Consider the following 22,568-nt stretch of genomic DNA (forward strand, 5'->3'; position numbering starts at 1 on the left):
ATGCCTGTACTATCAAGTGGATGACCCAGAGATTACTTTTGGTGATCACATGTGACAGCAGCAAAAGGGCAGGCAGGGGTGCCAAGAAGTATAGAACTACAGCGAAATATGCCATTATTTCAGATGTCATCGGTTACTAAGCTTCATTTTCTAACTCTCTCCTCTGCAATCCTACTCTTTCACAAATCTGACTATTCTGCAACAACTGGAAGGAACAAGTAAGTGACAGCGTTGAGTTCTTAGGAGGCTACAACGTCCACTTGAAGAGCTGTAATACTTGGCTGTTGTTCAAGCGTATGCTGGTAACTAGTAAACTGAGAAGCCTCAAGTATACACACTGTGTATTAATAAAAGGCTTGATGGAGGGCAGAGAAATCCGGTGACTTCGTAAGGCATGGCGGCCCCAGAAACGAAGGGCGCACTGCGGCCGGCATCTGCCCGCGCAGCCGAGCTGGTTTTTCAGGCCGGCGATGGGGTGTCCCTGCTCGCGGGGCAGGTGCGGCCCCAGAGCCTCTGCGGAGAAAGCAGCTCCCCAAAAGGGAGGGGGGACCTGAAAACGGGGTTAAAAAAGGGCAGGTTCCTGCCTCAGCCTGTCAGAGCCTTGGTGCGGGGGGCGGGGGGGAGCTGCCTCCAGCATGGCACACTCAGCTCGATGCCCCCAGGCCCCTGCGGAGGGGTGGGGGGGGGGGGAGCGCGCCCGTCGGGGCGCGCCCGCCGAGCGGCGTCGGGGCGGCTGCGCTGCCCGCGGAGGGGGAGCGGAGGGCGCTGCCCAGCCCCGCGCCGGGCCGGTGGGTTTTTCCCCACGCCGGGACGGGGCGGGGGGAGGCGGTAGGGCTTCCCGGGGGGGGGGGGGGCGGTGGGGGCTGTGGGGGCGGCGGGCTCCGGCCGTGTATGAGAGGCCAGGGCGGCGGTCATGTGAGCGGCGCGACAGCTGCAGGCCGGCTCCCCCGGGAGCCCGGTGGCCGTGGGAGGGAGGGAGAGAGGAGCCGGGTGGCGGGGCGGGGGGGGACCCTGGACGGGTGAGAAAAGGGAGGAGCGGGGCGTGGAGGGGAAGGGAAGGACGAGCGGCGCTGGGGAAGCGCTGGGAGCCGCAGGAGCGGCGGCAGGAGGGAGGCGCAGCCCGCGCAAGCCGCTCCGCTGCCCGGCGGCCGCCCCCTCGGCGGTAGGGCTACCTGCTGCGGGGTGATGGAGGAGCATGAGTACCCTTGCTATAGCGCCCGCAGCCCCGCCTGGGAGGAACTGGTAGGTACATGCACGCCTTGCAGTGCACAGGCATTTCCTACTCTCCTTCCTGCCTGCTTCCCTATTGTTTCGCCGGGGGCTCGTGTTGTCATCCTTATCTGCGCTTCCCTCTTCGCTCCTTCCGACTGAGCTCCGCGCCAGACCCCGGCCGCCGGCTCCCTTCCTCTCCCCGCTGCCGGCCCCTGCGCAGGGTCTGGCGGGCTGCTGGCCGGCTCGGCTCTGCGGCGGGAAGGGGAGTTCATTGCCCTTTCTGAGTTTCAGTCCCCGGGTGCAAAAAGCCTGGGATTAGCCCCGAGAGCCCTGCCTCCAACTTTGCTGGGGGAAGGGGCGTGGGGGGGGGGGAATAAGATCCCGTTGAACGCCTTCTCCTATCAGCATAAGCAATATGTCCAGCAAAAGGGAGGCAGTTTCCAGAAAGAGACACTTTGGGGATTTTGTTTGTTTGTTTTTTCCCTGTAAGCACGCTGGGAATCGCCCCACTTGGGTAGCTGGTTAGCTGTGAGGGCTGCGGCCAAGCGCGGTGGGCTAGGGGGGGCCCCACTGCCAGGCAGCCTCGGGGAGGGCATCACCCGGGCTGGCTGGCAGGGAAGCTGCGCTGAGGTGGCTTTCCGTTGTGTTTAAGCAACTCGGAGACCCTCCTTCAACCGAAGGAAGTCGTGTCACAAGCATCCTCAGCGGGCGATAAAATCAGATTTCCCTTTTCAGTGTTGTCAGGTCCCGTTGTTGGGCTTTTCTCCATTGTGCAAACACACACACACACAGACACACACACACACACACACACAGACACACAGACACACACACACACACACACACAGACGCACGCACGCACCAGGCAGGGAGAGCTAAAAATAGTCTGTGGGTAGCCACTTGGGAGATTTCAGGCGATCTGAGAGGTCAAGGCTGGGCTGTCTCTGGCCCTGAACTCGATGAGACCACATGAAGCACAGACCCATGCTGCTGCCAAGCTCCCCTTTAGATGGCAGTGCCATATTTTGCCAACTCGTTGCGCTGGTCCAGGGTCCCCGGTTTTACTTGTAAACCTAGTTTTAAGCAGCAGCTGTGGCAGAGCCACTCTTTGGCTGGCCCATTCTGCTCACCCCCAGGAAAGCGGCAGCCCAGCCCTGGAGATAGCCACGGTGAACTAAGTTCACCCCCTTCCGGGTGGGGAAGCCCTCTGCCCTCCCAAATACATGCTTACTGGCCTGATTTTTGCTGTGAACTTGAGTATCCCCCTTCACCGCCCTCTGCACTCCTCATCCCCCAAAGCTGCTGCTGGAGTTGCAGCTGTGATAGGGAAAACAGCTGTGTGCATGTTCCGGTAACATGGAGCTGACACCGAAAGGATCACGCAAGGGAAACCCGAGATTTTTGCCTGGAGAGAGGAAGACATCGTGGGAGGAAGGCAGCGAATCTGATTCCCGCGAATGCGTTATCCTATTAAACGGTGACATTTAGATTGGCTGCCGTCGTCCGAAACTCAGATGAAACTCAGAAGGCAGATGAATTGCAGCCCCTCCGCTTGGAAATGCGGAGTTCTGGCTGAAGCACCTGAACCCGCTTACTTCTGGTGTACAGGGCTCAGATCAACAAGGGGCACTTTTTTTTTTTTTTCTCAGTTTCCCCCTCCCCCAGTAAAGGGCAGGATTTTGGTCAGATTTATCATTTCATTACTGCATTTGTGAAGAGTACATGCATGAATGCAGTTTTAAGGTTAACCACTGCAGTGATTTCCTTTGAGACTCTAATTTCAGCTAAAACACTCAATCCTTTACCTGGTAAGCTGCTCGTAAAACCCACAGACTTTGCGGCAAAAGTCACATCATTCTTTTCTACAAATTATTTGCTTCTAAGCAGGTTCTTTATTATAATGGGGACAAAGAGATTGACATGAAGAACTGCATGATGAAGAAAATCAAAACTGCCCGGACTCCTCCCTCCCTCTCAAAACGTAGAAAAAGAACAACAGCACAAGTGAAACTATTTATTACAGCTTTTGAATCTGTATCTATGCAAATTGTCAGAAGTCATCTGGAAGTGCTGTTCCTATAGTCGTTCTGAGAAATAACTGATGTACATCACACAGAGCCACAATTTCTTCTTCTTTTAGACTTTAGTCAGGGTTGAACTTGCCTGTCTAAAATCTCCAACTTCCATAAAATCCTTTTCCTTAATTCACAGCTCACTTTTGAATGGAAAACCTCTTACTGACTTCAGTGGGCCCTCAGTGATGTAACTAAATAAAAGAGACAGAAAATGTAGGGCTCATCAAAGAGACATTCAATGACTTTATACTCAAAGTATACTCAATATATGCATTACAGAGTTCTGTACAATACTTTCATATTTTTTATGACAGCTGAGTCCTGATTTTATCTTTCCTTTGGAATACATAGATGTGTCCTAATACATTTTCAAAGCAACTCTTTATTTTGATAATAGATAACCTACACTGTTTTACACCTTTTCATTCTGAAGCATACAAAATGTTTTTGTAGCCTACAGGTTACACGATCGCTCAGTCACTCCTGAAATATAGCCACTGCCATAAGACAAGTGATTTAGTTATTCTCTTTAACAATGGTATGCACACGTTTTGTTCTATCTTGGCTTCCCCTTTGGTAAGTAAGGAAGCCAAGTAAAGAATAACATAACTGACTGTATCTGCAGAGGGAGTTCAGACAGGCAGATGTGAAATTAATTTGCTCAGTTATGGTGAGCCCAGTTAAAAACTATACTTACGATTAACCCTCAGAATCAGGAATGAGATTCAATATAATCTACTAAATATGATGAATAATGCATTATTAGCCTGACACATATACCATTATTTGGTCAGATTGGCTCACAACAGCTTTCTGAGGTGGAGAGAAAAAATATATTATCCCTCAGTTTACAGATGCGAAAGTGAGCTAGAGAAAAGAAGCAAATATGCCCAGTACTAAGGGAATCAGTATTAGAGTTGGAATCATTTATGATCCTGGAATCAAATAATGCATTCATTCGAGCATAAAATAGGATCTGCAGTGCAGCTGGAGTGTATGTGTATTTGGATTTTTTTGCATTGCATATGCATTTTAGCGACACATTCTATTATCAGGACTGGAAGTGCTTCATTTAAAACTTTCTCACAGTGCATATATTTACACAGCACTTTGGAATTCTTTGAATATAAAGGGCAGATCATCACCTGATATCAATTGCCATAACTCAAATGACGTCAGTGGAGCTATTTTGTATCAGTTGAGAATCTCCTTTTAAATGCCAGCCTTTCTTTACTGTTTTCACCAGTCTTCCCTTGCTTTACTTAGGAAATTTAAGCCAATTATTAAGAAGCATGAAATAGAGTATGTTAAATGAAAGACAAACACATGCCAATATCGTATGTATATTTAATGGCTGCATATAGCCCCATACTCTTCAAGAGCCTGATTCACTGCATGTAGAATTCTAGAGGACTTTAGTCCTCATTTGCACTGCAGTATGTGTAGTTATATTCAGTGAGCTGGAGTATGCTATACAATACTTCTTGTATCGAGTTTGACGTTAATCACTTGGGTACATTTCAGCTGTGAGGTAAAAATGACAGAACTCAAGTGGATAGCCCTTATTTAGGCAAACTTTCATGGGTATCTGGGGTAGTTTTACCAGTATAAGGACTGTGGAACTGGTCCCTGGTTATTTAGTTGTGCAGACCAAGTGGAAATGCTGAGATTTTAAAAACTAGTTTTGCGCATGGACAATGCATACTTTTGTAGAAACAACTTTCTACACTAATATGAATAACTCAGGTACTTTACACTTGGTTTTCTCCGTTTTGAAGGAGTCCGCAAACATGAGCTGATTGCAGATTTTAGAGCGTATAATCCAAGTGTCCACTAAATACTTTGCAGAAAGCATATTATCATTGAACAATACTTGTGGGACGTTTCCCATTGTTTGCAGATTCAGGTTGTTACTCCTAAAACCTGCAGAGCAAGTGGCATGAGAGAACATTTCCAGTACTTTTTGTCACAGCATTCTGAAGTTCCTCAAGATATTAAAAGAGAGAATCACTTTGCAGTGAAAGGCTGGTGCGCTCCCTCCTTCTAACTGAATTTTTGGGCAGTTTACAGAGAGGCACGTGACAGTAAGGCAGCCCATGCAAGGATGCGTGACCCCCTCTGCCCAGTGAAGAAAGCGTGCAGAACCTGGGGCTGTTACTTAAGCTCCCGAGGTGAAAAACTGTATTTATTGCCTGCTTGCATTTCCCATTGCACCTGCAGATATTCTCTTACCAGCCTTTACCTGTTTGGGATGAAATTTACAGAAGGAAATCTGAAATACCTATACAGATCTTTAAATGGATCTGCAGCTCCTCTGATTGCACGCAGATGTGCATCAAAGCCATGAGATGTGACAAGAGCTGCTATGTTGAAACCAAATTATTAACTTGTTTCTGTTTTTCCAGTGCATTATCTAGTACATGGTAACGCAATATGGTTACATCCATTGCTAAGTGGTCCAGTGTTTATAAAATTTAAGATGAGTTTTTAATTAGCTTGCAGTACAACAAAATGTAAAACTAGCTTGAAAACAAACCGGATTAATGTCTTGTTCTGGAAGGTACTGATGCTGTGTGTTTATTATTCCAAAACTTGAAGATTTTGGAAATACACTTGAACCACCCACTGTTTGTAGGATCGAGGTCTATGTATTTAAGAAACAAGCAACCAAATGATGTTTTATTCAAAAAACCCTAAAGGTGCAAATTTAGCGTTGCCAACAGATTCAACTCCATGATCTCCCAAAGTTCAAATGCACTAATTCCAAATTATCTACTCAAGCAACATACTGTGCGTACCTTTACCCTTTGCTCTCCTTTTCACCTTAATTTTGAGCTGTATTCTATGTATGTGGGTAAAAAGTGAACCCCTAAGCACTTTGGAACAGTTTTGCAGAAAACTTCGCACAGGATCCCCATCCTGTGATACAGATACCAAACTGTCACATGCCTGTGCATGTGCATATTTTGAGTGATTTTTTTTTTAATATGGGAACAAATTTAGTAGTATGAATAGCCTCAGTAACTAGTGTTGTTCAGCTAAGATTGTTTAATTCAGCTGAATTAAATGGAGTTAGAGCTGCAGACATTGCGTTCAGCAGTAAGTATTCCTCAGATCACAATCACCATTCCATGTAATATATGTGAGTGCTGTAACATGAATTAGCAAACTCTGTTTTATCTGTTGGGTGTGTTCGGTGGTCATTCACCTTGCAGAGCTTCAAGTATTTGCAGTGAGCATATTCTGCTGTAATTCGCTACTCTTGAAATTGAGGTGGAGAAGGAAGAGGAAGCAAGAAGGATAGAAAAAGCCAATGTCCATGAATTTCTTTCTTAAGCTATCTGTCTTATTAACTGTGCGCTAAATGCCTACACTGAGAGCATTATGTGCATGCCCTTGCCCAAGTTTGATCTCAAGTTTTTGAAGAAAGGGAACTCTCTTTCAGAAGAAAGAGACAACACGGAGTCATCCTTCAGTTTCACAGTTAACCAGTAAGGAATGATGCTAATGATAGGATTTAGGGCCTGTTACTCTTCTAATAAGGAATGTAGGTAATACTGTAAAATATGCATTATAATATAACTGAATAGCAGGTTGCATTATAATATAACTGACTAGCAGGTATTCTATACACAGAATGACAGCAGAATCTCATTTTAAGTGCCTGATGCAGTAACAGAGAACTAAGACACAAAACCTGCAAGGCTTTATGCAAGTATTTAATTTCACCAGTTATGAGTCCCGATGAAAGAAATGAGATACCTCACAAACTAGGAAATTAAGTTCATGGCAAAGTGTTTCTGGTGTAAGCTAGGTTCTACAGAATGTATGTTTTCCGTTTTGCTTCTCATTAACTATTTCACATTTATGTACTGTGGCACTTAGCTATCAGAGATTTCTCAGTTCCTTCTCTAGAAGTATAAATAGAACTGTGGAAATATAGAAGCCACAAGTATTGATTGCTTTTGTATGTTTAATCCAGCTTATGCATTTAAGATTTGTATATTTTATTACATATTGCTGTGATTTAAATGCTTATTTTGAACACTGACTATATACAAGCCGCAGTAAGTCCCACAATTTAAAACATGTGGTGACATTTCAAGATTGTGTGAGCTGCCAGAACTGAGATTAAAAGGGAAAACTGCCACTTTTTCTTTTCTCCTTTTTTTTTTTTTTTTGGACCAAGGTGAAAGTTTACTCTTTTATAAGGATAAACATGAACAGGGAAATAAGAAAATTAAGCAAATAGGAGAAAACAACTGGAAAGCTGTCCTTGCATTTGTCAGACACGTGCAATACTTGAAAGCTGAAGGATTTTTTGAGGTTTAGTGGTTGTAGCTGTAGGACCTACGTTCCACAGCGTAGGTAAGGAACTCGCTGCATTGGACGCCGCCTGTTTCGCGTCCCAAGAAGGAAGCCTGGGCTCCTGACACCGGGCAACCGGCAGCTCTCAGCTCCAAGCGGAGGTGATGAGCGAAGGCCTCTCCCTTTCAGAGCAGGGCGGTTGCCTGCGCTTGAGGGAAAACGTTTAAAAGCACCCTTCCCCTGTCCCGTTTAACGTCCTTTGCTTCAAGCCCCGCCACCCACTCGGCCCGTTGGCGGCTGACGGGAACGAAAGGGGCTCACATACAGCCCGCAAAATCCTGCGGCGGCGGCGGCTACCGCGGCCCGTGGCCGTGCCCCGTCCCTCGGGCAGAAGTCACCCCGCTTCCTCAGGCACGGGAGGTACTTTTACCCCTGGCCGTGCCCACGCGAGGGGCGCCCCAAGGGACACGGGGAAGGTGGGGGGACGGGGCAGGGCACCCCCCCGCGGCGCTGCCTGGCAAGGCGGGCCAGGCGCCCACCTGCCGCGGGGAGGCCGCGGCCCGAGGCCCCCCCGTCGCCCCCGCTCCTGCCGGCCTCGGCGCCGCCTGCAGGCCGAGCTGACGAGCAGCCCCCCTCAGGGGCGCAGGCCCGGCCCGGCCGCCCAGGGGTGGCGGCGCCCTTCGCAGCGGCGGCGGGAGGAGCGCGGCCCCTTCCCCCGCCGAGCGGTGGCGGAAGATGGCGGCCGGGCCGCCCCGCTCGCGCCAGCGCCCGCAGCCGCCTCTGCCCCGGCCCGGTCCCCGCTGCCGCCGCCGCCGCCGCTGCCGCCTGCGTCTCCTCCCCCCTGCGCCGCCTCTTTCCCCACCCTCCCGCACCGCCTCCTCCTCCTCCTCCCCGGGGAGGGGAGCGGCAGCGGCTGCCCGGGCTGAGCCGGGCTGGTGTGCGCTCTCTCGGCAGGAGTCCGGGAAGATGGCCGGGGCCGAGGCGGGGATGAGCGGCGCGGCGATCCAGCAGCAGCCCCAGCACCCGACGGCGGCGGCGGCAGCGGCGGCGGCGCCGGGGGCGGCGGACGAGTCGTCGGACAGCGAAGGGGAGCACGAGGGCCCGCAGAAACTCATCCGGAAAGTGTCCACCTCGGGCCAGATCCGCAGCAAGGTAAGCGGGCTAGGGGCGGAGGGAGCCCCGCCGCCACCCCCGTGCCCTCCCGCCCGGGGGAAGTTTCCCCATCGCCGCCCGCGGAGCCGAGGGTGGCCACCGCATCCCTGTCTTTCCCGGAGCAGCCCGGGGGGCGGTGTGGCGGTGAGGAGGCAGCTGTGCCTCTTCCTTCCTTCCCTCTCCCCTCCTCCCGGCCAGCTGTTGCGTGCACATCTGTCCCCGGGCTGGCCAGGAAGCCCCCCGGGGCGGCGGGCTCGGCGGCTCGAGGGGAAGCCGCCCTGCCCGCCTCCTGGGTGTGGGGGAAGCGGCGGGCTGGCTCCGTCCAGCTCCTCTTCCTCAGCGGGCGGTCAGCGCCGCCGGAGCCCGCCCGGCCTCGCCTCGCACCCCCCCCCCCCGCCAAGGGATTTGTACGCCCCTTCCCCAGCTCCCCGTCCTGGCTTTTCTCCCCCTCTTCTTCCTCCGCCGGCCCTGGGGCCCTTGGTCCGTCGCCCGCCCCGGGCAGGCGGCGGGAGGTGCCGTCGGCGCGGCCGCCGCCGCCGCCCCCGGCAGGCAGAGGCGGGCGGCGAGCGCCGGGGCGGCACGTCCGGCCCCCGGGGGCTGAGCGCCCCGAAGGGAAGCAGCCGCCTTTCCAGTTTGAGGAGCGACCTTGCGGGACCGAGCCGGACTCCTGTACGCCCTGGCTCGTAGGTTTGCCTACGTGAAACAAGCTGTCAGCGTTGCATGGTAATGCGCTTTTTTGGCCGGCTCGGGCTGCCTAAGTCATCCTGGCGGGATTGCTTAACTTGGTTGATGGATGGTGTATTTACATCACGCTTTTCCCCCGTAAAATTGACTTCGACAGGAATACTTTTAAAAGCGTGGAAACGATGAGAGCTAACTTGCTTTCTGCGTTGAAGGGTCCCGTAACTTTCTGCAGACTGTGATCCACATGCTGTGGCTGCGTCTCCACAAAACCCTGTCGAGGTTAACCTTTGGGTGCCGTGAAATCAAGATCACGGGTTTTTTTTGCTATGAGCAGCTGTGGAGTGTGATGTTCGGGGCAGAGGGACTCTGCACAGGCCCCCAGCTCACACCTGGGGTTTGGTTGCTGCACAGTTGGCCGTGAGTTGTTTCCTTTGCGGAGCGCCCATTAATGTCAGTAAGGATCTGTTTGTGGATTCGTGACAGATTGTGGCTCTTCTTCCCTTTAGCTTTCGCTCAACACACTGCGTCTAAAGTGCAGCCACCTTTAAACAAAAAGCATTGGTTGTTTAGCAGTAGCTTTATCCCATTATATGAGGTGGAAAGCCTTCCCCCCGCCCGCAAACCTTCTAAACACAACAGGTCATCCCATTTTGTTGTTAAATGTTAATTTTGCACTTGCCGATATTAGGCCTGGCTGAGGGGTTATTAATAATATACAAATATAGTATATAAAATGCACAACATATACAGAGATAGTATACAACTATTACATATTATTGAAAGCCGTCATGCACAAACTTTCAGCTTTAACACCATTCCTGTGTGGAGATCTTTCAAATGTGTTGAAAGTGACAGAGCATGGAACTTTTTAGCTGTAGTAGTGTTAAGTGCGTTCAGGGATTTGCTCTCTGAAAGGCTCGTATTTGTGTAAAAGAGAACATGAGGATTATGTATGTTATTGAAACAGTTTTGGGACCATGAGTTCCCCAAAAGTCTTGCCAGCTATTACGGACTGGGATATAATACATGCGAGGGCTGTGAGTGCGTGCAAAATTGTGATCTTCTAAAGTTCTAAGACAACTCCAAAGTGATGCTTTCGTTTATCTTAGTGTCTTTAGTTCTATTTTTGTGAATCAGATTTATATAGGAAAATCTGGCTGCTGACAGAATTGTTTCGTATGTATTCGTAAAGTGTTGCTTTACTGGTCACAATTTACAACAATATGCAACCCAGACTATAAATAACTTTCCATTTAATTAAAAGTGATATATCTTTGTTAAAGACGAGACCTATGTTAAATAATTCAGTAGCACTTTATTTTATAACTCATGATGCATTATTTAAAAGTAGCTATATTTAGACAGACAACTCCCATTTAGTTTAAGGGTGTTGTATGCTTGCTGTTGTAGTAGTTGGTGATCGTGGTTACATGAAACCACTAGCACAAGGAACATCAGGGAACTGCACTTTTACCCAGCTAGTCCCTTTCATTCAAATTAGATTTGTTAAGCTTCACTTACTCTGTGAATATGTTTGTAGGCTAAGGTTTTAATTAAATGGATTGGGTTTGTCTTACAGCTAAGAATAGACTTTTGAAAGAAACCCAAACATGTATATTACATTTATCATTGATGTTTGTGGGCCATTTAACACTGTGCTATTTTTCTCCAGAGGTTGCTTATATACTTACTTGAAACGTTTCAGCAACGTGGTATTGATCCCTTAGCTTAGAACCATACCCCAAAGTTTCTGCTGGTAATTGCTTTTATTTTACTTAAGGAAGATGTTATTTTTAGATGTTTTGGTACAGTTGATCGTTTGTGAAAACTACCATATGGTGATTCTTTGCAGACGGAATCATTCAGTAGTGGATTTTTTTACTGCGTATATAATAAGATTTAGCAAACGTACGTATGAGAACAAAACCTTTTCCCTGGCAGAAACATAGGTTTGTTGATTTCTAACACTTGTTGCACTCATAGTGAGTTCTGAAGCTTTACTCTTTTCTTCCTAATTAAAAGCAATCAATTATTTGGCTGGGGGAGGTGAAAAACAGAATGGGAAAATTAAAAGAGAAGAAGAATGTATTGGAAGATATAGTTACACTGAAGTTCATTGCTTGTTTATGATATGCTAATAATGTACTTTCTGTTCTCCTACTTAGAATTTTGTAGTCAGTTTTAACACCGCCTGCCCATGTTGAATCGTAACTTCTTCTGCAAACAGCTTTGATGATTTCAGTGGAACTGTTTTCACAGTAAATTGTTACTAAAAATAGATGGATGATAGAGCTGTATTTTTAATTTATGTATACTTATTACTCATATTTTTAGAGTACTCTGAAGGCATGCCTTCATCAAAATGTGGCCATCATTCATTTCCCTGATACAGAAAACTTGAAGATCAACATGTTTTGCTCTCTGCAAAATTAAAGAGGAGAGAACAAGTCACAGTGCAAAGAACTGAAATATTCCTTGGGAGAACACTGTTTATATCTAGGAGCTGTTCACTCAAGTACCATACTTGTTTATAGAGTGATACTGTGGCAGTAGTCGTCTTTAAGGGAACCAGAACCGAAATTAGTTAGCACTTCTATGAAATTAAAGCCAGCATCTTTAAGCCTTATCCTGGAAGCTCTTGCATTTGTGGAGCACATATGTGTTCCCTGGAGCAGGATAAGGAGGTGGCAAGTACCCTATGAAGTTTGAGCAGTTTTGAGCTGAAATCCCAGAATGCTGCCACAATTCTTGACTTCATGACGGTTACCCACGTTTCCACCCTTCACCCCCTGGTGAGACCTGAATACTTGGTACATAAAAAGTGTCACGATAAAAAGCGTTTTGGAATATACATCATGTTTTCCTGAAGTCTTTGGAAAACTATAATTTTGTAGCAGTATATATGATGATGTACAAACCGTGTTATATGGGGGATTTAAATAGTGAAAAATTCTGCTTGCATCTGCATTAAATTTGGCTTCTTATCTTCTAAAGATGCGGGCTAAGACAGGCAGCATTGATGCTTCCCTTAAATGAAACAGATGACTCACTGTAGCTCTTTGGGTCTGCAGTCCCAAAACCCTGCCTGTCGTCAGCTAGACTGCAGTTTCTTTAAAGTTGATCACTGTAGTGCAAAGTGCGTTCCTTAAAAAGATGGACTTGTTTCAGCTCTTTAGAACTGGAACCTGTCTAGAAGGGCAGGTTCAAATTAGTGCTGACACCTTTTTTTTTTTTTTTTTAAACTCTGTTCATTTTGGGGGCAAGCACAACCGTAATAAATAGTCCCTGGATGCTTTGAAGAAGAGCAGTTAGATGAGCATAGTTACGGTTCCTACTCTTGTCTTGAGTACTCTTTGCTAAAAAGCGGATATGAAGACTAGCAGTTGCATTTCTGACCTGCCTTCCTACGTTAATGGATCCATGCGCAGTTAATGGGAAAGCTCTGCTGGATATGGGTTTTGTTCTCAAATCTGAGATTGGGGATCTGGCCTGTGGTTATTTTTGGATGAAGCAGACATGCTGTAGCAGAAGGTATAAGTCAGGAAATGCAAGAAAACAGGGAGTATTTAGTGAGATAAATAAGCTTGAAATGTATCAGAGAGAACGCTTTCTTCCTTTGCTTCACCTCAAGTGACTTCTGTTAATAATGAAATGACTGTAACATGGGAGATTTTCTGAAACCCGGGTGTGTTACAATTAGTGGAGATGATACAGTGTTTTTTAGTGAAATGGCAAGAGTTGTTACTAGAATTATCTTATCTAGGGTCTTAATATATTTTTTTAGCTATCCTAAATCATTATGGAGTAATAAAAGTAAATTAATTAAATTCCCACTGTGTTTTTATTGGCCTTAGTGGATAACACCAGCCATTTAGGAAACTGAGCCTTCAAAAAGTTTCTAAACTCTTCCATATGGTGACATTTCACAGTGCCAAGTCCCAGTAGTCACTTCCTGTTTGTTGCTGGTATACATTTCTCTCTGATTACTATAGTTTGTTAATTCACCTACATGTAAAGTGCTGTTGCTGGTAGTGGTCGTAGACTTGATGAACGTTATTCTGCTCAGTGTAATCTGCTTTTCCCAGCTCTTATTTGTTTGGTAGTTTCTGATTTACTCGGCTAACTAGTTGTTGATTCCTTTCTGATTAAATGAAACACGGTTTTTATGTACCCGAAACTCTCCAGAGAATGTTGTGGTAGCAAACTTAACTCTAATGTGGATTGTGGATGTGTGTTAGGATTGTCTGAATCTACATGACTTCAAAATGCGTTGTAATTTGCAATTTATTTTGCAACTCTAGTAGCATATGCAGTGTCTCTAGACTTTATCACCCTGATAACTTTGGGGCAGAACTAAAGTGACTAAGTACATAGCAATCATCCTCAGTTTCTTTGTACCTGACAGAAAAGATTCAAGGGTGCTGCAGGATATTTGCCTTCAGTATTTGTATTTTCCATAATTTTTACTCTACGATTAAATCAGTTGTTTAGTGGATGCACCGCAGATCCATCCTTAGTCAAGTATTTTGCAACCTGTTGTAAAATCTCTGGCAAATTTGATTCCCTCCCCTCCCCTGGAGGCCTATGCCTAATTTTTAACTGAAATATTCAGACTCAGTTTGTCAGTGTGTTCGTAAGTATGTGCAGACACCCGTACTTATGTACAGACTAACTTATGTAAAGTTTCCTGTCCATATACATGGTATTCAGTTCTTGAGTATGTCCGGAAGAAGCAAAATGGTTTTTAGCCTAAAACATTGTGCAGTATTTCTTGCTTTTCATACTTGATATAATTCTACATAAGCTTTCAAAAAATGAATCCGTGAATGGAAAATTTCAGCCTAAGATGTGATAGGCTTGGAAAGTTAAAAATGACTGAACGTGGTATGTAGAAGAGAGCAGGGTTAGAGTGGAAAGAGTTACACTATTTAAGGCATGGTGGTCATTACCACTCCAAATTCTAACATATGTTTGTATAAAACTGAAATGAAATCTGCTAAGGCATTTGAGTGATGCAAGTATTGGCAAAGCCTAAATTGCTAACTAAGTACCAGAAAGGAGGAGCTTATAGCGTTTTTCAGTAGGTATTTGCGAGCAGGTCTTTTGAGAAAACAGTTGCTTTTGGTCTTTTTTTTTCTTCTTTATAGAATCTTTGAAGAACTAATGCTACTTGTTCTGAAAAATAACATGAACTATGCTTTCTTTCCCCTGCCAGCTGGTGAGTTGTGAATATGAAGAAAGACAAGATAATCACACTTTCATCTTTAATATGCAAAATTTCGGTTATTTTGTGTTTTGTTCCAAGGAGCTGGGGAATGCTTTTCTAGCAAAAAGATCAGGTTAAACACATTGAGCTGGTTGTGTAATTTATAGAGAATTCCTTGCTTTAAGAAACACAAGAAGAGAGAAATTCAAGAATAAATGACAACTAGGAATCCCTTTTCTGACATGTCTTATCTTGTGAACTTCATGTGTACAATCCTGAAGACACATAGCTGTCATGCCAGAGCTCGAGGAAGGACTATGCTATAGCTGGGTCTTTATCCATGTAAGGCTGTACAGATAATTTGCGGACATTTTGAATTGTTTCCAGTAGCTACATCAGAATGCAAGGCGCAAGACTGCTGTATGACATTATGGACTATCTGGACTGTTCAAGTTAGTTTGGATATCTGTAACAGAACACACAGAATTACAGTGATTTTGTAATTAAATTGGTGATCAAACAAATAGTCTGGCTATCACAAAGCCTTTATCTGAAGGGAAGTATTGAATCCTCTTGACTAGCTGACAATGATAAAAAAACAGTTTAAACCAGTGTTCTTGCTCTGGAACTCTCCAAAAAGCTAAGTTTTTTTTTTTTCATGTTGTTACTTCCAATTTCTTTGAATTCTGACCAGCTAACCTTCTGGTAAGGGCTCTATAGGACAGCAGAAGTTGTCTGGAGACTTCAAAATGTAAGCTCAGCTAGAAGGTAACATAAAGTTGCGTATTTGCGTGTTGATTGATTGAAGCTCAGAATGGCACTTGGTGTTTGGGATATGGAGGAGCACATGTTTTAATTTTGAGGTTTTGGATTTTTTCCCTCTAATACGATTAAGACATACGGACGTATAGCGTTCTGCGAAGGTAGTTCTGAAGCTTACCGAGACTGACGTTTGCAGAGGAACAAGAACTTTTTGTTCCGATAGGCCATTAGGTTTTTGAGTTTTTTTCCCATAGCATTCTTTATTGTTTTTTGTAGCATAGGTGGATTTAATGCTATAAAGTTATTGATAGCATGGTTAACTTTGATCATTTTTTTTCAGTTTAATAATTTAGTACCTGGACCTTATCTTTTATGAAGAGAAGTAACTCTTCCTTAACCTTTTTATTTGCCACCTTCTTTCATTATTGCTTTATCCTTTTCCCTCCTGCCTCCCCTGCCTCCAAGAAGTGAGTTTCATTCTCCAAAATCTTTCTTTGAAAACCTGAGTTCAGGCTGCTAAATAACAGTGTGGTTACCGTAACACTGAGTTGAACACTGAGTTCAAGCCACGACTCTCAATTTGCTAGCAATAGCAAAAAAAAAAAAAAAAAAACCACCCTAGCTTGGGGCCATCTATAGCTTACATCCTGCACATCATAACAAAAAGGATATCGTTCTTTCTTAGTGTAAACCTTGCATTTATCACAACAAGGAAGCCTTAACATTGACCTAAAATAGATATTTCATTGATATACTAAAAATAAGAGCATCTAACACAGCGTTCTTTAAAATGAAATAAGAAATCTATTCTAGTAAAACATTTAAGTACATAGTGAAACCCTTCAGTCGTCCTGTACACTTTTATATGATTAATTACTTCTTAAAATTAAGCTGGAGCTTAAGTGCTTGTTGGATGTAGGCCATAAAAATTTTGTACACAAAGTTAGAACATAGCTGACTTATAAAACTTTTACCACGTGTGAATTTTCCTGTTATATTGCACAATTATGAACAAATAGCAAAACAGTTTTTTCCAGATAATTTTTTCATTTGACTAATGTTCCTGTCGAGGAGTTTTTCAGAAGAAAGACGTTTCGATACTGAAAGCGTGATAACAGAAACCTAAGCTGTATTTGTGGGAGAGTTAACATTATTGTGATGAAATCACAACGGCTTTATACTTGATGAGAATTTATTTGTTTATTATATGGGTGGTGTGAGATTTATGATGAAATGAGCCATTCATTTCCTTGCCCTTAAATGTTTGGGTTTTGTAAATGGTGTGAGAGGGAGCTACATTATTGTCACTTAGCAACCTTAATAGATTTTTTGAAACTAAGCAGCTTGTTGTTGTGAGTTTCCCAATGTATTTGCTGGGTAGCAAACTACATAACCCCTCTGCGGGCAGCCTGAGGGAGGATGTATGTCCATCAAACTCCTGGGTCTTTCTAGATGTGCTTGTTGAAGAAAGCTGGCTGTTGGTGTCATTTTGCAGCTCTGGCGTGGTTTCGTGCTGTGAAGATCTGCCGAGGTTTTTCTTGCCTACGGAGATTTAAGCGGATCCGAGGGGCTGACGTGCTGCTTTGGTCAGTTATGTCCTGTTGTGTGATTGCTTAAATTTAGCAGCTCAGTTTGCCCATCTTCAGCTTGACAGCTGATAGTCCGTATAGCTGCTGTTATGCTTGGGAAAACAGGGAGAATGGTGTCTCACTGGGTCTTGGTGAGAAGGGTGGATGTCTCTGGTTCGATAGCAGCTAAGGATGATGCGCAAAGGATCCAGCAGTAAAAGCAGTACTGGTGGTCCATCAGGCAGAGAGGTCTTTCCTCACTCTGTACGCTTGATGTTGATCAGGAGGATGGACGTGTACTTCTGTATTTGCCTTAATGCTCGCATGGGGACATCTTGCTTCTCGATCTCTCTCCTTTCCTGCCTGCTGCCGTGGTTTCTTCAGGAGCCTGAGCGCAGAAAGGGTGACATCCCTTTTCCTTTCAGCTAGTGACTCTGCAAAGGTTCCCCTCTTACACAATAACCTGCATAAAGAGAGGAGCTAAGACCAAAAAAGTTTAGTGGGCACAGAGCCTCAGAGGAGCTGCAGGTATACTGAGGTTGCTCCTCTGGACAGTATTGCTCTGTACTGCCTCCTTCAGTGGTACTGATCTGTCCCAGCAGCAGATAGCTCACTATTAACCTTGAAACTAGTGCACCTTTTTTTTTTTTCCCCTGATTTTCAGCTGTTACTATAATTTTTTTGTCCGATAGCTCAGGGAGTTTTGCGTGAATTATTTTAGTGAGGGGCATTGATGGGCCCCTGTCTGAAGCTCTGTATTTTAAATGAAAGTGAAAAATGAGAGAGCACAAAGGATAAAAGAAGGGGTTGTGGCGAGTCAAGGATCCATTAGTGAAAGAATATGGTGTTGTTATTGTTGTATACAGTAAATCTTTCTATTGTGTATTAACTTGGTACATTTATAATACATGGATTCTGCCAGGGAAGAACGCGGAGGGAGTGCAGGAGAGCAAAGGGAGTGCAGGGAGCAACTCTCGGCAATGGAGAGCTAATATAAGTGAGTTACTTGGGTTAGAGATGAAGAGCAAACATTTCTAATTAAACTAGAGCTTTTAAGGAAATAAAAAAAAATTTTTATCGTTTGCACAGCTTCTCATTAAAGACAAAATAAACAGGGATAACCTTCAGAGCCATGAGACCTAAAGTTTTCTCTGATGTTGTTAAACTTGATTTTCTTTCCCCTGAGTGAAAGAAGTTGTCTAAGCAGATTTTGTATATAATATGTACGTCTGCATTATAATGCTTTTGAATTTAAGAGAGCTTCTTCACATAGCTCTGTTGGCTGCTGCTTGTTCTTTTTGTTATAAATGAATGCTAGGATAACACGTGTATTTGCATGCTATTTCTTGCCTGCTTCTGCTTCAACCTTTATGAGGCAAAGAAAGGATTTTTCCCTGAATTGAATCCACTGGTTAAATTTTTGTAGTCCATTATGTTAATAGTGGAGAATTTGCCTCAAACGATGTACAGGCAGGATCACATTTGTACCTCAGACACTTTACTGCTTAGGCCAGTGGTCTCCAGTCTTCTCTGATCCACTAGCAATATAAGCTGCACCAATTCTAAACCGGTTAAACAAGTTGAGGTCTGTGATTGTATCCTGCCTACTAGATTACAAACTTTTTGCCTTTCCCCACTTGCTAATTTTATAAAGTGCATGTAAAAAATTACTCTTGACGTGAGAGGATTGTCAGATATCTATGTATGTGCTTGATTCTGCCTTGCAAAACTGCGTTCTGCTGCTTCTTCAGCGTTTCAAATAAGAAGATACTAATGAGTACAGGACTTCTGATCAGCCTTTGCCAAAAGCAGGCATTAAATGTGCTGGCAATGTCAAGCTACATATGTTTAAAGCCCCATCGGTACTTTATGTATTATATCTTGTTACCTGGTGTTACGAAGTAAATATGATTGCAGTGAGTTGCTTTGGTTTGTGAAAGAATATATAATCTGTATTCCAAGTTGTTTAATTTTTGCACTTTTGCCTGTAGTCCTGCTTCTATGTACAGCTCAGATGATCTTATTTCTTTCATGAAGATGACCAGTAATTCTGTACACATGTGTATGCACACATATCAATATTTATTTACCTTTTTTTTTTTGCTTATACTCTTTAAAAAATGTCAGTCTTTCACTTGATAATTGAGTTCACCATTGAGAAGGGCGCTGTGGGATGAAGGAGGTGAAAGTAGTTAACGTCATAGGTTCTCCTCCTTCCCCACCCCTCGTCAACCCCCTGGTCAGGGGGATGTGCTGCCAAGAGTTTTACAAAGGCCTCCTATTTCAGGTTATCCTCTGAGCCTGTGATAAACCTGTGTCCCTGGGAGGTAGGCTCACAGTGAGTTAGAGGTGACTGGGAAATCTCATCTTTTTCTATGTGAGTGAAAAAAAAAATCACAGCTAGGGAAAGAGGCAAATGAGCTTCTGCTGAATTTTGTGCTAAGGATGATTTTACCTTTTGTTTGAAATATATACTAGAGTTATTTATAGCTACTCCACAGTTTAAATTACTGCGTGTAGGTGTGGGAGGTGTAGAGAGGGGCTTTTTGTAGGAAAAAAAATTACAGGAATTGTTACAGAATCATAATAATAATTTTGGGTCGGAAGGGACTGCTGGAGGTCATCAGATCCCACCTGCCTGCTCAAAGCGGAGAAAATTTCAAAAAGCAACATGAGGTTGCTCAGAGTCTTGTCTTTGTGAATGGCTTACACTTTGCTAGACTGGGGTTTCTGATCTATTTCAAATGAGCTGTTCTCTTTCTCTCTTTTACCCAAGTGTCAAGGATAACCTGTATCTGCTAAGGAAAGTGTGTCAGTTTTAAAAGCTGGGTTATGTTTTCAGAAGAAAAGAAGAATTACTACTTTTCAGTGACACAGCTTTAGGGAAGGTAAAAGCGTCTCCATCCCCCCATTCCTTATAACATGGAACAGGAGTGTGGGAAATGATGGTTTTCTTTGCCTTTATAGATTCAGTAATTTCTCAGTGCACCCTTATTATGCCTAATTAGAGGCTTTATTCTAAATAACGTTGTGTTTGCATCACAGATAAAGCTGTGTGATTGCAGATCTGTGGTATGGAATCGTGTTATGTCCTATCGAGCTCTAAAATCTCCCCCTTCCCTCTAAACAAAAGCTCCCCACCCCAGACCAATTACTATTTTAGAATAGTCTCCGTGCTGTAGCACTGATTGATTTGCCATAAGACTGTGTGCTGCTTCAGTTGAAATTTGAAAGCTGGAATTTTAAGAGACACTCAAGGGAACTAAAAACTCAACTCCTTTATCCCAAAAGAAAATTGCAGGAACTTAAAATATTTCCTTGTTTTCTTTTGGTTTTGGTGTTATTTTGCATCTCTTTTGGTGGCCTGTGTTTTTGACTAGGATGCAGAAAACTACGGTTGAGGGTGACTGGATAGTGCTGCACCATATTCACAGTTCCTTCGAAATCACTGGGTCTAGTCAGTGGAGGTGATTTTGCACCTCTTGCAGGTGCTGAAGGGTGACACAGAGGGCGTGAGCAAGGTACAGAGCAAGACCCATGTAAATACAGTGAGAAATGTTTGATGCAGGGACTTGATAAAATTTAGGTTTCTTGGCACTTCATGTCCAGGATATTCTTTTTATGTTTTCCTTCTTGTAAGTGCTTTGTTTGTCGTGGAAGTGATTAAAAAACATCTCAAACTGTGCAGTTAAGTTGAAAAACTGTCTCCCGTTTGAGGCCGAGCTTGATCTTCCCTTGTACTTGACTATAAACCTTGTAAACTTGGCAGGTCTTGAGTTGTCGCTAATACCACTAATCTGTTTTACCACAGCGTATAATGGAGAAATACCGATACCAGATCTTCTCCCCAAAGTGTTAAGCAATACGAGAATCCTGAGTTTTGATGTGGGCAGAATTTTGTAGTACGCAGAAAAACATTTCTGCGTGTTTCTTTCATTGGAAAGGCATGTGATGTAATTGATTCAAAGAGAAATTTTTACTTAGCTATATGACAAAAATAATACATCCACAGAAAGAATATTTGTTGGTAGTGTTGAATTTTGCTTGAAACATTTAATCAATTATTAAAGTCTAAGAATATGTGCAGGGCTGTAGTACTGCTGTCTTAGAAACAGTTCTCATAGAACTTTTGTTCCCTGGATGCCTACACAGTGTATAAAATGATTATTCATCTGATAGTTATAAATAAGGAAAAATGTTCTGACATGTTACATTTAATGGTGGCTTTTGTTTTAATTGCAAAATTAGCTTATTTTTAGGTAGAAAGGTTAAAAATCACTAGTAGTATCTTATTAAGTGGTATAATAGGCTGACTTTTTCTTTTCATTCCTTTAGAGCCTCCTAAACCTGATTGAATATGTGCTTAATATTTACCCTAGGGAGTGGAGCTTACAATGGGAATTTCTACTTATGCTATCTGAGAATTTCTTCTTCTCGGATTTATTTATTTATTTATTTAGTGCATGGTGTATAGCTTGGTTATTCTCAGATATTTCTTTCAGGTTTAAAATTTGGGAAAAGCAGTGCCAAGCCTGAAGCCTGAAGTTCAGGCAGTTCCCTGACAAAGTTCCAAGAAGTGCCTATTATAGAAGCTTTGTTTATATTGTTCCATTTGAGAGCACCGTAGCATGTTTATTACAATTATCTCCTTATATATATTGGCTATAAAAACTAATTCTAAACTGAAACAAGAATGTAATTATTATTTTTTTTTCTTGTAATGAATATATAGTGTAAGCCCGTTTGAGAGTATTCAAGAATAAATGCTGCTCGTCACTGTAGTCTCTCTTGGCAACCTGTGCTAGGTTTATTGCGTATAGGCACGCAGCTGCCTGAGCATTGGTAGAAGGTTTTTGTCTTTATTATTTCCCCAAGTTGCACAGAGAAGAGTACAATTGGAAATGTCAACATCCTGGGATAGGGAGAGCGGGGATGAATAAGCTTAATGTTCCTAAAAGCTTCTAGGGAAGACACAGAAGAGTAGAGAGGGCAGCCAGCCCCTTGTGTCAGTGCAGTTTAAATGTATTGCAGTGTAACGTGTGGGACAGCATCCTTCTGAAGCTGGGTCAAAGCACAGGTAGAGGGTTGTTTGCAAACAGCAGAATAACTAGGGAACAGCTTTTGGGGCAAGTGTCTTGAAGTCCTGGGACTACACATGACAGTAGGTGCTTAACCTGACTGTCTCTGACATCTCTAAGGTTTTTTTGGCCAACAAATATATATATATATATATATATATATATATATATATATATATATATATATTTTTTTTTTTTTTTGGTAGCTTCTAGGGTGACTTCATGCATCATTATGGTCAACAGAAGCTTAAATGAAAGCTCAGCAGGAGGGCAGTGTGTTCGCGTATCAGCAAGAAAGGATATGGTATTTGATCCAGTCGTGTAAACTCCTGCTCTGGACAGAGAGGACCAGGCATACAGTAGTTGAAGCAGTAGCGTGAAATAAGGGATATCCTTGGAGGAGGAGTGAGGATGTGCGTGCTTTAGTGCTTTGTTCACCGCGCTTTATGCACACCTAACCTTCTGTGTTCACGATAAGCGGGTCATACTGAGGAGGTTTATAGCAAACAATAACCAAGATGTG

General features: G+C 43.9%; 1 protein-coding gene across 1 annotated transcript in view; it reads left to right on the plus strand.

The window, feature by feature from the left end:
* The first annotated feature begins 1,086 nt into the window (after nt 1-1,086).
* The window catches only part of DGKH (diacylglycerol kinase eta), a 181,958-nt gene continuing 160,476 nt past the window's right edge, over nt 1,087-22,568 (plus strand). Inside the window, exons 1-2 of the mRNA XM_068929728.1 lie at nt 1,087-1,242; nt 8,550-8,747. Coding sequence (XP_068785829.1) covers nt 1,186-1,242; nt 8,550-8,747 — 255 coding nt within the window. The 5' untranslated portion in view covers nt 1,087-1,185. The remainder of the gene's footprint in view (nt 1,243-8,549; nt 8,748-22,568) is intronic.

Source organism: Struthio camelus, chromosome 1, assembly GCF_040807025.1.
Source record: "Struthio camelus isolate bStrCam1 chromosome 1, bStrCam1.hap1, whole genome shotgun sequence".
Lineage (NCBI taxonomy): Eukaryota > Metazoa > Chordata > Aves > Struthioniformes > Struthionidae > Struthio > Struthio camelus.